The 18,907-nt window shown below is 40.8% G+C and overlaps 1 protein-coding gene across 1 annotated transcript in view; it reads right to left on the bottom strand.

The window, feature by feature from the left end:
• Positions 1-18,907, bottom strand: part of RYR3 (ryanodine receptor 3) — a 564,315-nt gene that overhangs the window by 392,202 nt on the left and 153,206 nt on the right. Inside the window, exon 2 of the mRNA XM_058427349.1 lies at positions 8,383-8,502. Within this exon, the coding sequence (XP_058283332.1) occupies positions 8,383-8,502 (120 nt within the window). The remainder of the gene's footprint in view (positions 1-8,382; positions 8,503-18,907) is intronic.

Raw genomic sequence — 18,907 nt, forward strand, 5'->3', positions numbered from 1 at the left:
GTTTTGTTCCCATGGTCACTTGATACAACCTGTATGTAAATCATGTTACCAGGGTACACTGCTTGTGGTGAAAAATGGTCCCTGATTGATAGCCTGCATGTGGACTGGGAAGACTAACAATACGTATTTTAGAAAGGCATATCCTTGGAGAGCAGCGACTCTTGTAGCTGGGGCTGCCTTTGTGGAGTCCTCAAAAGCTATGCCTATGGAATTTTTACAGATATATTGGTTCCTGCAGTACATGAGGCTTTTAAGCCATGGTGACTCACACCTGCCTGATGTGGACCCTCTCAAGCTCCTTGTACCTGAGCTGTCATCTGGGGATTGGAAATCCAGAAGCCAGCCCCTGAATTGCTATGGGGTTTCTGCCGAAACGCAGTACTTGACACATCCCAGCTGGCAAGCCATGGTTCCTGTCCTATGTCCTTCTGAGAAGACTGATGCCAAGTGGTCTATGAGAGTCTTATGAGTATGGATGTAAAGTTGAACCAAAGACCCCCACCCCCACCCCCTCAAGTGGACACTGCAGATACAGAATAGATAAGATATAATGTGAAGGACCAGAGGGAAAGTATTAAATTCCTAGTGCCTAGGAACACATTTTCTATTGAACAAAAAGGAAAGTAAATAAACATTTGCTATCGATAAAATAAAAAAGAAACATTTCCTCTCTCTTTTTTCTGGGTCTCTGGTTTTAGCCCCTAGTCTTTTTTTTTTTTTTTTCTTGAGATGGAGTCTCGCTCTGTCGCCCAGGCTGGAGTGCAGTGGTGCGATCTCAGCTCACTGCAACCTCCGCCTCCTGGGTTCACGCCATTCTCCTGCCCCAGCCTCCTGAGTAGCTGGGACTACAGGCGCCTGCCACCACGCCCGGCTAATTTTTTGTATTTTTAGTAGAGATGAGGTTTCACCGTATTAGCCAGGATGGTCTCGATCTCCTGACCTCGTGATCCGCCCATCTTGGGCTCCTAAAGTGTTGGGATTACAGGCGTGAGCCACCGCGCCCGGCCTTTTTTTTTTTTTTTTTTTTAACAAAACAAGATACCTTTAAATTCCTGAACCTTTGCTTATTTGAAAGGGAGCTGAATAATAATGCTTCCATCAATTAATAGCAGTTTCAGGAGACCTTCGAGGAAGGGTGGACCATGGCATACAGGAATCAAAGTCCTGGGAGACTTCCCAAGTGCTAAATAGTCTTCATGTCTACAGCAAGTGTTAATGATCTTATACTTGTGCTCCTTATTCTTCTATCCTCTCACTCCTTTGCTTCCATATGATCTCCTTTTCTCAGGGTCACACACTAAGAATAGTTTTTGAGCACTTTATCTCTTTTTTTCTCTGAGGTCTTTCTTCTCCACAGAATTCATCTCAATTTTCTCTGAGTCTCAACTAGCTTAAAACACCCTTGACTAGAAATGCCCAAGGTCACCGGTAGGCTCTGTAGCCAGCTGAGAAGAATGGTGTTTGATGTCTGTGCCTCATGCCCAGTGCCAAGCTTGGAAACATACCTCCTCACCTCACTGCATGACTTCCATTAGGATCCAAGAACCTAAGAATGGCACAGCTCGTTGAGAAATTTGATGGTAGAGAATTAGGGCAACTATTTAGTAATAAGGGAGAAGACAACCAGCCAAAAGAGAGGCTTGCATAGCTGCAAATGACTGCAGGAAAGAATGAAGCTCTCGGAACCTGAGTTCCTCTAGCAGGCGGCTCTCAGGAATGGTGACAAGAAATTCTGAATATCTGCTCTATCCTTACCATGAATTTGACCCTGTTTCTCTGTGAGAATCCTGATGGCACACTTCCCTCATGCTACATATAAAAGGGGCACACTCATGCAAGGATGGTGGGTATGTCAACTGCAAACAATTTGTCTATCATTTTGGGAAAGCAGTTTAATAGTTTTCATGCTTCTGACACCATTAATTCTACTCCTGAATATTTACTCCCGAAAGCCAAAATAAACCAAGTAAACCATATGCGTATTATCTTCTTACCATTCATGAAGACCATATAGCAATATGGAACTGGCTGAAATAGTAAAAAAAAAAAAAAAAAAAAAAAAAAACCCAAAACAGAGAATGTCTGAATAACCAGTATGAGTACAACTTTGAAAACAGACAGGTATACGTGGGCAAAGGCTAGAATGAAAATAGTTGTGACAAAGTGGTAAAATTATGGATGACACGCATCTCTTTTTAAAATTCTTCAGTCTTATCTTGTTTGAAATTTAGAATGACAAATTAAAATACGAACATCACTTAGTTAAGTGGACCTTAGGAAAGACACTTCCTCATCCCCAATTCATCTATGAGTGTATGACTTATCGTTTCTATGCCTGAGGGATACAAAGCATTCTCAGATTACAACACACTATTGTTTCTAATCTAGCTTGGGTAAAACAACGATAAATACAGAGCCATGTTTATAGAATTATCTGATAGTTAAATGAATTTGTAATTCCAAGACTTTCATTCTAAACCCAAGATTTTGTAAGTTCAGGGGCTGATCCGTGATCTTTCTGTCTTTTACACAAAATCAGACCTTTTAAGTCAAAAGGGATAACAACTTTATACTTAGTATTATTATCAACTCTAGCTATTAAGTGTACTGTATTAGTTCAGTACTATGTGCTTTATATATTTCTCTTTATTTTCACAGTCCCCCTGACAGATAATTAGTTTTCCTTATTTTAAAGAACAAGAAACTAAGTCCCAGTTTAAATATCTTATACAATATGAAATCATAATAACCAATGGTTTTATCAAGCTTACAATGTACTAGGCAATTTCCTAACCCATTTGATCCTGACAGCAATCTTATAAGGTAGTTACTATTAAATTCCCATTAAGCAGATGAGGAAACTCAGCTCAGAAAAGTGAGGTACCTTGTCCAAGGTCCTGGTTTAGCCAGCAAGTGGTAGAGACAGGATTCCAACTTTGACAGTCTGGCTCACAGCCTGTGCCCTAAAGCAGGGTCCTCAACCCCTGAGGCCATGGACCCAGTTCACGGCCTGTTAGGAAACAGGCTGCACAGCAGGAGGTGGGTGAGTATTACTGCCTGAGCTCTGCCTCCTGTCAGATCAGTGGCAGCACTAGATTCTCACAGGAGCATGAACCTTAATGTGAACTGTGCAAGTGAGGGATCTAGGTTGCACGCTCCTTATGAGAATCTAATGCCCAATGATCTGAGGGGGAACAGTTTCATCCTGAAACCATCTCCCACAATCCGTGGAAAAACTATCTTCCATAAAACTGGATCCTGGTGCCAAAAAAGTTGGGAACTGCTGTCCTAAAGCACTGCCCTATACCCTACTCGATGGATGACTAGAAAAGGATACCACTTGTTTTCTAATTTAGGTCAACACACTTCCCATTGGATTGTCCTGCACCTCATTTGGCAGATGAGAAAACTGCAAACATGAGTGACTGACTTGTCCATGGTCACATGAGTAGCTCATGGTTGAGAATTAACTTCTTGACTTCTGATCTAATGAATTCCCTATTATCCCAGACTGCCGGGAATGAAAAACAAAACAAAACAAAGAACAAAAACAAAAAAACCTAGCTAAGAACAAAAGCAAATGAGAAAAGGCCTTAGGAAAATCAAGTCAAAGATCTTTAAAAAGATAAAAATTTTCCTTGTCTCTCTTCTATTCCATGTATTTTATTTTATTTATTTATTTTTTTTTATTATACTTTAGGTTTTAGGGTACATGTGCACAATGTGCAGGTTTGTTACATATGTATCCATGTGCCATGTTGATTTCCTGCACCCATTAGCTCGTCATTTAGCATTAGGTATATCTCCTAATGCTGTCCCTCCCCCCCCAACCCCCAACCCACAACAGTCCCCGGAATGTGATGTTCCCCTTCCTGTGTCCATGAGTTCTCATTGTTCAATTCCCACCTACGAGTGAGAACATGCGGTGTTTGGTTTTTTGTCCTTGCGATAGTTTACTGAGAATGATGTTTTCCAGTTTCATCCATGTCCCTACAAAGGACACGAACTCATCATTTTTTATGGCTGCATAGTAGTCCATGTGAATGACTATTGGGTACATAATGAAATGAAGGCAGAAATAAAGATGTTCTTTGAAACCAACGAGAACAAAGACACAACATACCAGAATCTCTGGGACACATTCAAAGCAGTGTGTAGAGGGAAATTTATAGCACTAAATGCCCACAAGAGAAAACAGGAAAGATCCAAAATTGACACCCTAACATCACAATTAAAAGAACTAGAAAAGCAAGAGCAAACACATTCAAAAGCTAGCAGAAGGCTAGAAATAACTAAAATCAGCAGAACTGAAGGAAATAGAGACACAAAAAACCCTTCAAAAAATTAATGAATCCAGGAGCTGGTTTTTTGAAAAGATCAACAAAATTGATAGACCACTAGCAAGACTAATAAAGAAGAAAAGAGAGAAGAATCAAATAGATGCAATAAAAAATGAAAAAGGGGATATCACCACCTATCCCACAGAAATACAATCTACCATCAGAGAATACTACAAACACCTCTATGCAAATAAACTAGAAAATCTAGAAGAAATGGATAAATTCCTCGACAAATACACCCTCCCAAGACTAAATCAGGAAGAAGTCGAATCTCTGAATAGACCAATAACAGGTTCTGAAATTGTGGCAATAATCAATAGCTTACCAACCAAAAAGAGTCCAGGACCTGATGGATTCACAGCTGAATTCTACCAGAGGTACAAGGAGGAACTGGTACCATTCCTTCTGAAACTATTCCAATTGATAGAAAAAGAGGGAATCCTCCCTAACACATTTTATGAAGCCAGCATCATCCTGATACCAAAGCCAGGCAGAGACACAACCAAAAAAGAGAATTTTAGACCAATATCCTTGATGAACATTGATGCAAAAATCCTCAATAAAATACTGGCAAACCGAATCCAGCAGCACATCAAAAAGCTTATACACCATGATCAAGTGGGCTTCATCCCTGGGATGCAAGGCTGGTTCAACATACGCAAATCAATAAATGTAATCCAGCATATAAACAGAACCAAAGACAAAAACCACATGATTATCTCAATAGATGCAGAAAAGGCTTTTGACAAAATTCAACAACCCTTCATGCTAAAAACTCTCAATAAATTAGGTATTGATGGGACGTATCTCAAAATAATAAGAGCTATCTATGACAAACCCACAGCCAATATCATACTGAATGGGCAAAAACTGGAAGCATTCCCTCTGAAAACTGGCACAAGACAGGGATGCCCTCTCTCACCGCTCCTATTCAACATAGTGCTGGAAGTTCTGGCCAGAGCAATCAGGCAGGAGAAGGAAATAAAGGGTATTCAATTAGGAAAAGAGGAAGTCAAACTGTCCCTGTTTGCAGATGACATGATTGTATATCTAGAAAATCCCATTGTCTCAGCCCAAAATCTCCTTAAGCTGATTAGCAACTTCAGCAAAGTCTCAGGATACAAAATCAATGTACAAAAATCACAAGCATTCTTGTACACCAATCACAGACAAACAGAGAGCCAAATCATAAGTGAACTCCCATTCACAATTGCTTCAAAGAGAATAAAATACCTAGGAATCCAACTTACAAGGGATGTGAAGGACCTCTTCAAGGAGAACTACAAACCACTGCTCAATGAAATCAAAGAGGATACAAACAAATGGAAGAACATTCCATGCTCATGGGTTGGAAGAATCAATATCGTGAAAATGGCCATACTGCCCAAAGTAATTTATAGATTCAATGCCATCCCCATCAAGCTACCAATGACTTTCTTCACAGAATTGGAAAAAACTACTTTAAAGTTCATATGGAACCAAAAAAGAGCCCGCATTGCCAAGTCAATCCTAAGCCAAAAGAACAAAGCTGGAGGCATCACGCTACCTGACTTCAAACTATACTACAAGGCTACAGTAACCAAAACAGCATGGTACTGGTACCACAACAGAGATATAGATCAATGGAACAGAACAGAGCCCTCAGAAATGATGCCGCATATCTACAACTATTTGATCTTTGACAAACCTGACAAAAACAAGAAATGGGGAAAGGATTCCCTATTTAATAAATGGTGCTGGGAAAACTGGCTAGCCATATGTAGAAAGCTGAAACTGGATCCCTTCCTTACACCTTATACAAAAATTAATTCAAGATGGATTAAAGACTTATATGTTAGACCTAAAACCATTAAAATCCTACAAGAAAACCTAGGCAATACCATTCAGGACATAGGCGTGGGCAAGGACTTCATGTCTAAAACACCAAAAGCAATGGCAACAAAAGCCAAAATCGACAAATGGGATCTCATTAAACTAAAGAGCTTCTGCACAGCAAAAGAAACTATCATCAGAGTGAACAGGCAACCTACAGAATGGGAGAAAATTTTTGCAACCTACTCATCTGACAAAGGGCTAATATCCAGAATCTACAATGAACTCAAACAAATTTACAAGAAAAAAACAAACAACCCCATCAAAAAGTGGGCAAAGGACATGAACAGACACTTCTCAAAAGAAGACATTTATGCAGCCAGAAAACACATGAAGAAATGCTCATCATCACTGGCCATCAGAGAAATGCAAATCAAAACCACAGTGAGATACCATCTCACACCAGTTAGAATGGCCATCATTAAAAAATCAGGAAACAACAGGTGCTGGAGAGGATGTGGAGAAATAGGAACACTTTTACACTGTTGGTGGGACTGTAAACTAGTTCAACCATTGTGGAAGTCAGTGTGGCGATTCCTCAGGGATCTCGAACTAGAAATACCATTTGACCCAGCCATCCCATTACTGGGTATATACCCAAAGGAGTATAAATCATGCTGCTATAAAGACACATGCACACGTATGTTTATTGCGGCACTATTCACAATAGCAAAGACTTGGAACCAACCCAAATGTCCAACAACAATAGACTGGATTAAGAAAATGTGGCACTATTCCATATATTTTAATGGGACTCTGGTTCATGTCTATCCTCATGGATCCACGGATCAGTGACCTACAAGGGAGGGAGAAGTACAAGAGGGCCTTCTCGGGGACGTGGCCATCACCCTGGACATCTGGTGTTCCAGATTTTAGCCAAACTCTCTGTGTATGTCTGTGTTGTGTATGTTTATGTGGAAAATGGCATGCCAATAGGTGGGTCTTTTGGAAAATGTTACCAATTTCTGATTTTTGTTCACGGTTCTTTTAAAAAAGGTTCTGTGAGAAAAACTGACCTTAGAGGGTGTGATGGTGGGTTTTATGTCAACTTGGCTAGGCCACAGTGCTGTTATTCAGCCAAACGACACTATAGGTTTTGAGGTGAAGGTATTTTGTGGATGTAATTAACATCTACAGTCAGTTAACTTTAAGAAAAGGCTATTAGCCTTGAGAACTTTAGTATGCCTCATCCGATCAGATGAAGGCCTTCAGAACAACTGAGATGTCCTGGAAAAGAAGAAACTCTACCTCAAGACGACAGCATTAACTCCTGCCTGAGTTTCCAACCTACTGATATTAACTACAGATTTCAGTCTCACTAGCCCCTACAACTGCATGAACTAATTTCTTAAAAGAAATCTCTACACACTTACCTACTTACCTACCTACCCACTCATGCACTCACTCACCCATCCACCCATCTGCCCACCATCCATCCATCCATCCATCCATCCATCCATCCATCCATCCATCCATCCAGCTGACTTTGTTTCTCTGGAGAACTTTGACGGATATAGGGGTTTTCCTAGGACTGAAACGCACTGCAAGAATGCTGAGCACATAGATCCACTTGACACACAGATCATGAAAAGCAGAAACAGCCTGAAAACGGACAAAGAAAAGTTCTGCTGAAGAGACACAGCAGTATTGCCACCATGCAGGCAAAGACCAGTGCAAACATTACTCTCTGCCCTCGTGTCACAGTGGGCAGACAGTTACAACAATCTCAGCGCAGTCAGAACTGAAAGGGGTGTGCTCACTGTGAAACACAGGCTCGGGCATCTGTCAGTCTCTGTAGCAATAAAACGACAGCAGGGAGTAAAGAACACACACTCAGATTCCTAGGAATTAACAGCAACAGAAAGGCATTCTGGGAGTATTAAGAGGACCTCTTCGGTCAGTGCTGACAGTGAGCTCAAAGCCTCCCCAGAGTCCTGGACAACACAGACAGGCAAAGCACCTCTAATTCTTCATAGTGCTCTGGGTTCCTACGTCAATGATTCCTAGGCTTGTGGAGAGTTATGGTTTAAACCAGATCTGCTTCCTGTTTAAAAAATAAATGTGTCCTTTCAAATGTCATCCTCATCACCATCTCCCAGCAGTATCTCCCCTAAATGACTTTGTCAGACGCCAAGGTGGAGGAAGGTGCAGGGCAGACAACCAATCTCACCTTGGCTTCTGAAGTGGGTTCCAAGAAGCACAGGCGATTCCCAAGTCCCTCGGCTGCCAGGCAGAACTTCCTCTGCTCCTTATGAATGGTGGCGATGCACTGGAGCACCACTTCATCCTCCTGCCGGGAGAAGAGAGACCCAAACATGAGTAAGGGGAACTGCTGAGCCAGGCCCCGAGTCACCTTCCAGTACCTGAGTCAGGTAAGCCACCAATCCCTGACAGCCACGTGCTTTTTGTTTTTATTTTTAAACCTGACTACGGAAGGAGATTTTTTATTCACAGGACATCACGGAGCATCTACCATGAGTCAGAACTCTACTTAATCCTGGGGTGAGGTCAGTGGGGGCGAGTACACATACAGCCAAGGCCTTACTTCTGAGAGCTGTGCAAAGCATATGGTCTAGGTGAGCTGATGATTTCAACACTTGGGCAAATGTGAAAGCAAATTTATACAATCTCTCCAAATATAGAATAAAACAGTAAGATGGGATTGAGGAGGATAGAGAATACAGACAAGATCAGGGCAAGGTGGGATGAATGGAGGGAAAGTGTTGGGGTTTCAGGTTGTGGAAGAGGCAAAGTATGTTTTGTTGGAGGAAGGGAGTGTATGTGGTGGGCCACGTATTTGCCAGAGATGGTAGAGGAAGATATGGAGGGTGAAGGAGATGGGTGTTAGACTCACAGAAAAGGAAGATTAAAGATGCCTTGAAGATCAGGTAAGAGGAGGAGGAACTGAAGGTCAAGTAGAAGAACTGCTCTGAATTCCCAAGGAGTAGACCTCCCTCCTAAATATCAATCTCAAAAGCAGCCCTCCTAAAATTTCAGAGGCCCTGGAAAAGAGGCAGCCCTCCATCTACACCAAAACGTTCGCTTCTTGCACAACCCTCCCTGAGGTGGAGAGGAAAACAGTTTCCTTACTAATCCTTCTATTCCTGTCCCTATCTGTCAGGCCGTGCTCCCTAATCACCACCACATAGCTCTGGATTTCAAGCAGCAAACAGATTTCCAGGTGTGGTTAAGTTACAGAAGTGACCTGGGGGAGCCAGCTGGAGCCTCCCTCCTTCTGAGCATCTGGCCATCCATTGCCCTCCATGTCCCTCAGTGTCAGAGATTGTCTTGTTAGAAAGTGTCACCAGAGTGTTGGAAAGGCAGATTAAGTAGAAATCATTTTTCTTAAACTGTGTCTAAAATGTGCCTATGAAATGAAAATAATAAAATGGTCCCATATGCTGAGAGTGTGAAACAATTCACTACTAACAGACCCCTACAAAGATGTCTGCTTGTGCCCAGAGATAGGTGAGGGGCTACAGGGGAATGCGAGAAGCCACAAATTGTAGATGTATGAAAAGAAGAGTGGGAAAATACAGCTCCACAGTTTTACCAGCACTGAAATGCCACTGTTCATTATCTAAGTGAGTCAGAAACAAAGTCAGGAGTCTTTGCTTATAGTAAAATCAGAATTCATGGTCTTCCAAAAAACCAAACACTGCATGTTCTCACTCATAGGTGGGAATTGAACAATGAGAACACACGGACACAGGAAGGGGAACATCACACTCCGGTGACTGTTGTCGGGTGGGGGGAGGGACAGCATTAGGAGATATGCCTAATGCTAAATGACGAGTTAATGGGTACAGCAAACCAACATGGCACATGGATACATATGTAACAAACCTGCACATTGTGCACATGTACCCTAAAACTTAAAGTATAATAATAATAAAAAAAAGAATTCATGGTCTTCATTTTAATTGAGACTGACGAAAACTCCAGAATATCACTGCTTTAAAAGTGGGGGTTTAGTGAAATCTCTGAAGAGAATGAAATTTTTCCCCAGGTGTAGTGTGCCCCTAGATCCCATATCAACCAGGGGCGCTAGGATCCTCCTAATGGCATTGGTGGGCGGCGGTGGGTGGTGAGGTGCTCTTAGTTGCCAAGATGACTGAGACGTGCTGCTTGTGTTGGAAAGCAGGGGCCATGGAAGTTAAGTCATCAGCAATGCAAGAGGCAGTACTCAAAACTTAACTTTCACACCTAGATCAAGAATACCCCTTATTGAGAAATAGTTATGTATCTACCCCACCCACAGTTAACTAGTAAAAAGAAAGAAACAAAACTTAAAATCCCCCAAAAAACTAAGACAACAACAACAAAACCCAGGCATTTAGAAATCATACAAGTGTAATTATGGATTTTTTTTTAACAAAGGCATGAAAGTTGAGAGTTTTCCCATCAATGTGTGCCTTTGAGGTTCTCTTTTCAAGATCTCAATTCTCTTTCCCTTTCTATCCCCCAGGCGCCCAAACCACCAAGGCTTTGACCTTGCACTAGCTGCTTTGGGGTCTCCCTATTTGTCTTCTGAAATTTCCCCATCCTATAAGTCAAATCCCAAGCTGCCAAGAAACTAATGCAATAACATGCCCTGATTTAATTAATAGCCATTTGCAGAACAGCAGCCGTGCACCCATGTGTTCCTAGGTTGGGGCTCTGGTGACAGACAGATGGGTATGGGACTCTGGGCCAAACTGATGCTTCTCCAAACGATTTCTACTCTTTCCCACATTCTGTCTGGAACCTTCTGCTCAACCATGCTGACCTGGCTGCAGACACCACCTGGAGTGGCAGCCTGCACCTGCCTTTGCTCCATATAGCAGCAATTATTTCCATAAACCTGCAATAGACGGACATCTGGAGCCTTTGAGTGCCTGACACTGAAATCTTTGCACTGAATTCCATTTGGGATTATGAGATGAGTTAATTCAACCCATCTGATTACTCCTCTTGCTCCTGAGTAAAATACAAAACACAAGCTCTCCAATTAGAACACAAGTCTTTCTCTTCATCCCTGTACTGATTTGCACTTTCTCCCCTAGAATTATCCTCCCTCTTTTTTTCTCATTTTGCTTTAAATCAGATTTGGGCATTGCTGAAGGATGTCATTTCCAAGGAAGCACCCTTACTCAAAGGCTGCAAATTCTTCCACATTTTGTATCTCCTTTTCCCAGAAGCCTGCCTACTTCTCACATGTCCCGACGCCAAATTTGGACCTTACTGTTCTACCCATGTGCAAAAACTCTTCGGTTGGACCTAATGATTTCCACTCTGTTTTGGTAGCACACTGTCATGAACCTTCCATGTCATAACCTAGAATGATCCCACTTCTAAAATCCAGAACTGGACTATCCACCTTTACAAACCCATTTTCTCTCTTGCTTTCGCATTCCTTACTTTTACTAGATTTGCTCTATTTTATCAAGACTTCCAGTTCCTAGAAAGTGCTCTCATCCTCATTATTTCCTCTTTCTCAAGGAGAACTCTTGATTTTTTTTTTGATAGAGAAAATAACACAACTCTGGGGTTTTATGCCACTATAAATTTATGATTTCCTGGTAACCAATTTTCAGCTTGTTTCAACTCTATCTCACTGGAACAAGACCACAAAATTTTCCTTTTGTAGGCCTCACAGCAGATTCAACTCTGTCAATATAAAATAACCGTACCTCCCATCTTTAAAAGAAACAAAATAAAGAGAAGAAAGTACTAAGTTAGAGGGTGCAATAATAAGCAATGGTGGTGGGGGCTGGGGGGACACCAAGACCTTTCAAACTCAGCCTCTGTCTTTTAGGATAAGAATATGATTCTCTTTAGTCATCGGGAAATAATATCATTAAGATCACATAAAGGTTTCCTGCTTTATACCAAGTAAGCCAAAATGTCTCTGCCTGGATTTCAGGTGCCCCACAGTTGAGTTCTACCTGACACCTCTAGCTTTGTCTCTCCTTCATTCCTATTGCCTTACTGTCTCCCAAATAAGTCATGCCCAGGCTCCCTAAAATGCTCCTTCTTGAAACCCCTCCATTCCCATATTCATCTCTGTATTCTTCTAGTGCTCCCACCTTTCTGTTGATCCTTCCCATCTCTATTTTCTTCTGCCATCCCTAAATATAAGGGACTGCTCAATGATTGGTCTTTGTCATTTTCCCTTGGCCATCTCATTCATTCTTCAGGCTTCCTGCTTTACTTCTGAGGAGGTGTTACTGTCTGTACCTCCAACCTGGTGGTACTCAAGGGTTCCAAACCTCCATCTATTTTTAACTGCGGACTTACCAACTCTTCAAACCGACATGTCCCAGTGCACTAAAATGCTTCTTTTTCAGTCTACCTATCCTTTTATATTCCCCAAGTTTGTTAAGAGCACATCCAACCTCTGGGCAACCTCAGCTTACACATCATTATCTCGTATCTCTGAGTCCTCCCCTTTTCCTGTATCACAGCAAATGGGCCAGCAGAAGGAGAGACTGGAGGTCTTGAGACCAAGACAAGGCTATTATTTGACCCAAAGCATTCTTCCCTAGTCTGCTACCAGAGGCATAGCTCTGGCTTTATTTTCTTGCTGAAAATCCTCAATGGCACTCTCAAAAAACATAAACTTCCTGAACTAGTATCTGAGGCTTCCACATTTCCAAACTATCATCCTAACTTCTTCCCTGTAGCATTGGGTTTCCCTATTTCCATGCCTTTGATCATGAAATCTCTAAAAAGCTGCCCTAATTTGCCCTAGATTTTCATGTCCATATATTACCTATCCTTCTAAGCTTAGTTTAAATGCCACATTGTTTTATGAAGCCCAAGTAATCTCTCTGGTCTCTGAATTTCCATAGCAATATCACCATACTTTTTGCAGTGTTACTTACATGCATGCCTTCTCCCCCCCAACTATATGTTTTTAAATGGCCAACATTTACTGATCCCTATGTGACAGGCACCATGCTTTATGCACAAGAACCCATTTAAGGTTCACATCAACACTATGTAAGCACTATTGTTGTCTCCATTTTGCAAATGAAAGCCTGTATAGAGCAGTTATATAACTTGCCTCAGGTCTCATGGTGGCAGGGGGCAGAGCCTGGTATCTAATCCAGGCAGTCTATATTGATGCACTTACTACCACCACTTCCAGCTGACTTTGTACTCCTCAAAGGCAGGATCACATCTGATTCACATTTCTGCCTATCATGATACTCACCACTGTGGTATCTGATGTCTATTATGCACCCAATTATAATTTACAGAATGGGTATGTTTTTACATTGTAACCCTATTTAATTATAAACTCTATTAGAGCAGAAAACTTCTGCTTTCCCATCCAAGCTGGAAAGATAATGTATTTTGTAAAAATGTGTTAATTAACTGGGATATGGACTCAGATTACAAGAAATTTCCCTACTTTCACCCACATAACAAGGTCATTTTCATTGATGAGTCAGAACTGAATAATTGAATAAAAAGGGAACAGATGCTGGCATTTAAAATAAAATAATGAGGCTTTGGAGTCCATAGCTTCTATTTCTTAATTATTATTATTGATAATGATATCAACTATTCATTCTGGACTTCTGTGCCAAACACTATGCTGACATTTCCTCCTAGATTAAATTAAACTTCACAACAACACAACCACTTTAAGAACGAGAAAACCAAAACTCAGAGGGGTTAGGTAAATTTAATAACAGTGAATATTTAATAGCCAGTCACTATGTGCTACCATGTTACAGCATCTCAGCTTAATCCTCTCAATCATCCTGTCAGGTAGGTGCTAATATGCTCTCTATGTGATGAAGTGGTTGAGGCACAGAAAGGTTAAGTCACTTGCCCAGTGCCACACAGCTTGTAAGTGATAGAGCCAGACCTTAAGCCCAGGACTGTCTGAATCAAGAGTCAGTTCTCTACCATGGCGCCAAACTGGCTCTCTTATTCTAAGAGACTGACCTTAGCAATAGGTATGAATTCATGTCTGTCTGATTCTAAAGCCCATGGTGATGGTGTTGACAAAAATAGATGCTCCCAGCCCTGTCACATGATCAAACCACATTGAAACATAACCACATCACAGAGCACAAGGCCAAAGAGAGCAGCCAGAGTGCTAAAATAAATAAATAAATACAACAAGATTTCTCTATTCCCCATGATTGCAACACTGGAAGGGGTAAACATCAGCCCAAAACTTGCTGCAAAGGGAGAAAAATGAAAATCCAAGGTCTATCATATGTCAGCCTCCCTCCAAGCTATGTGGTTCACACACGCCAGCTATTCCTGTCATAGATTCAGCTTGTGGTGGTGCTGAGTGATTGTCCCTGAACAAGGATATACAGCCTTTGGCTCTCTTTGCTTAGATTTCACATTGTCACAGGTCATCTCTGACAAAGTCAAGTTCTTTCTACCATCCTCTGGCCAAAGAACTTTGAACTTGAAATTGAATGGATCTTGCCTATTTTATCCTTACAGCTTTCTTTCTTATACCTTGGCTCGCAGCCTGAGGGCCAGAACAATAGAGAGCCATCTCTGCTGGCTCTGAGCTGATGGCTGGGGAACCTTGGCTCTCCCACTTCTCTATGGGTCACCTGTGAAGAACTCTTCTGGGACAAAACAAAATGGCTGACAGCCCTATTTAAGGTAGATCACCAGGCAGCTGATGACAGCCCTATAGTTAGATCTGCAAATCACTGGTACTGAGCAGCTCATGACCAGGAGCACGTGGGACAGAGTGCCATCCAGCAGATTTCATGTTTAAGTGCAGACATTATTACTGCAGAGGAAAATCCATAACCACGTATTGCTTTAAAAGGGAAGATGTTTCCTACCTACTCATCTTAAACATCAGGCACTTAGGGAACTGACAAAGTTAACCTGCTTTCTAAATATATAAAAGACATGGGTGTGCACTTATTTTAAGACTTTACCCAAAAGCCTTTCTTTTTTTTTGCATAGTTGAATGATTTATTATGTTTAGCTTTTAATAACAATATATGAACCTGAAGTATATTTTTTCAAAGTACATATAAATAGGTCAATTCCTCAGGGTAAGGATGGAGACAACGCTGGAGATACTTCGTACTGAAGAGTGGTGAGAGGTGAAGGACTGACTGGCATTTTAAACAGCAGAAGCAGTCCTTGTTATCTGGCTTGCTCAGGGGTGTTAGATACAAGCTCAGTAGCAAATATCCCTCTTACAGGACTCCAGAATTTTGTAAAGAGTTTCTGTTCAAAATCCAACAAAATATACAAATTATTCACAGAAAAATATAGAATCAAGTGAAAACAAAAGAAGCAATGGGAAGAAGTCTTGAACAGTCTTGCCATGAAATATATTTCTTATATAGCCTAATATGTTATAAAAATCGAAGGGCTAAAAATAGAACAAAAATGAGTTAGATAAAAATTATGTCCAGAGTTAAAAAAAAAGGAAAGTGACATTAAATCTGCTTTGAAGATTCTTGGTTGGGAGACGAATTAAGACAAACCTAGAATTTGGGTAAAATGTGGAATATATTGTTGCTATTATGATGCGATAGAGGATTGAGCCATTGCTTCACATTCCTGGTCAGAGAGATTCGTATCGTGTTTTGCTGCTCAACTTTTGGCTCCTTCAAAAATCCATAGTTTCTGCAAGATTAGTGGATGAAGGGCATTGTGGCATATAACAGAGGAACTAGAGCACTTTGAAAGTAATTCCTAGCACAACTGATCTTACGCTGGGGTTCATATTTAAAGAAGGTATGGTTTTGTCCATATATGAAATGAGCCAAAGAAACATCACAGATGCAGTGATTCTTCTGAGATCTGTCCTGTTTGTCTACATGGGAACCTCACATGGCTTACTTTTAGAACAGGACTTAGCAACATGGCAGGTCCTGAGCTGCCTAGGCTGAGCTGGCTTGTATACTCACCCGTTTTTTTTTTATTATTATTATTATACTTTAAGTTTTAGGGTACATGTGCACAACGTGCAGGTTTGTTACATATGTATACATGTGCCATGTTGGAGTGCTGCACCCATTAACTCATCATTTAGCATTAGGTATATCTCCTAATGCTATCCCTCTCCCCTTCCCCCACTCCACCCCACAACAGTCCCTGGTGTGTGATGTTCCCCTTCCTGTGTCCATCTGTTCTCATTGTTCAAATTCCCACCTATGAGTGAGAACATGCGGTGTTTGGTTTTTTGTCCTTGCAATAGTTTGCTGAGAATGATGGTTTCCAGTTACATCCATGTCCCTACAAAGGACATGAACTCATCCTTTTTTATGGCTGCATAGTATTCCATGGTGTATATGTGCCACATTTTCTTAATCCAGTCTATCGTTGTTGGATATTTGGGTTGGTTCCAAGTCTTTGCTATTGTGAATAGTGCCGCAATAAACATACGGGTGCATGTGTCTTTATAGCAGCATGATTTATAGTCCTTTGGGTATATACCCAGTAATGGGATGGCTGGGTCAAACGGTATTTCTAGTTCTAGATCCTTGAGGAATCGCCACACTGTCTTCCACAATGGTTGAAGTAGTTTACAGTCCCACCAACAGTGTAAAAGTGTTCCTATTTCTCCACATCAAAAGCCTTTCTTAAATGAAAAATAAATGGGCTTTTTGGAATGACAAGACTACACACAGATTATTTCACAAGAATTAATGACAAGGTCATTTACTTGTGTGTTCTAAATAGCAATCATTTGGACTATTTGCTTCCTTCAATTCTAAGATCTTTAGGGGTAGGAGCCTCTCCTTTGTCTATGAATCTTCAGTGCCTAAAATAGTACCTGGAACTGAATAGAAAAAGCATAAATATTTGTGAATTCAATGAAAGAATCGTGTGTTCTGAAAACAACTAATTATATCAACAAATATGCTTATGTATAAAAATTCCAAAATAACGATCCTTCTTAAAGGAATCTATGATACCCTGTTTGCTTCCACAATAGACCCATGAGACGTAGAAATATTATTAATCTCATTTTGCACACATTATGAAAATAAAGGTTACAGATTGAAGGAGAATAACTCCCTTCATCCAGTGTCCAGCTCTCAGACATAGTATCTCCAGCAACAATGTTTGAAGTTTTGTTGTTACAACTGTCTGTTTTGGGTTTTGGGTTTATTATCCCTTTGGTACTTCTTATTGTCTTAGAATGTGTCAAAAGTTAGTGAAAGCTACCCATCTCCAGTTTCTTACTACTTATTGTTAAAAAATGAAATAAAATGGAAATTTCAGGATACCAAGAGGCAAACTGACAGACTTATTTATCTTTCCTTTTAAAAATACTTTCTTCATTTGGCTTGTAGGATACTATTTTTTCTATTCACTAGCACCTCATACTCCATCTCCTTGGTTGCTTCTCCTCATTTTCTTCCCTCTACTGCTAGAGTGGTGCTCCAGGACCAGTCCTCAGAGTTCTCTTCTTTACCTGTACTCTCCCCCTCTTGATTCCATTTGGTTACATGGCTTTAAAAAACAGGTGTATTTTAAGGACTCCCAAGTTTGTGCCACCACATTAAACCTCTTCTCTGAACTCGACTTGTGTTTCCAAATGCTACTCAACGTCTCCACTTGGATGTCCAATAGGCATGTCAAGCTTACTATGTCCAAAATCAGATGCTGAGTATCTCCCCGCATATGTTCCTTTTGTAGTTTTCTTTATTTCAGAACATGGCAACTCTATTCTCTGGGGTTGCTTGAGTGAACGGAGGGAAGAGAGGGAGAGATGAAGAAAGGAATGGAGGAAAAGAGAAAAATCTTGAGGTCATGTGATTCCTTTCCTTCTCTTACCTCACATCCACACCATCAGCAAATTCTTCCCATTCTACTTTCTAAATATACACGATTGTACCATCTTGCATCCTCTTCACCACCACCACCTAGCTCAGCCATCATCTCTTGTCACAACTATTGTAATCACCTCCAAACTTGTTCCTCACTGCTGTCCTCCACACAGTAGCCAGAGTCTTTTAAAAACCTGAGATCACATCATTTCACGACTTGAAAGCCTCCAATCACTTTCCATCTTACTTAAGGAAAAGGCAGGATTCTTATCTTACTATGGCCTACAAGGTCCTAAAAAATGCCCATCTTGAAACGCAAAGCAAAACCACAGTGGATACCACCTCATACCTGTTAGACTGGCTATTACCAAAAAGACAAAAGCTATGAAGTGTTGGTGAGCATATGGAAAAAAGGGACCTTTGCATACTGGATGTACACTGAAAACCATTCCCTGGGTGGGATTGGAAATTGGTACAGAAGTTACGGAAAACAGCAAGGTGGGTTTTCAAAAAATTAAATATATAACTGCCATATGATGAAGCCATCCTGCTTCTGGATATAGATATCGATATCTATCGATAGATATAAATATACAGATCTATCTATCTATATATATATTTCCAAAGAAAATGTGATTAGTATCTCAAACAGATATCTAACTCCCATGTTCACTGCAGCACATTCACAATAGCCAAGATACAAAAACAACCTAAATGTTCATTGACAGATGAACAGATAAACAAAATGTGGCACACACACACAATGAAATATTATTCAGCCTTAAAAAGAAGGGCATCCTGTCACTTGCAATAACACAGATGTTACGGGATCCTGGACAGCATTATGCTAGCTGAAATAAGCTATGTGCAGAAAGACAAATACTGCATGATCTCACTTTTTGCGGGATCTAAAATAGTCAAATTCAT

This window comes from Hylobates moloch, unplaced genomic scaffold, assembly GCF_009828535.3.
Source record: "Hylobates moloch isolate HMO894 unplaced genomic scaffold, HMol_V3 SCAFFOLD_14, whole genome shotgun sequence".
Classification (NCBI taxonomy): Eukaryota; Metazoa; Chordata; class Mammalia; order Primates; family Hylobatidae; genus Hylobates; species Hylobates moloch.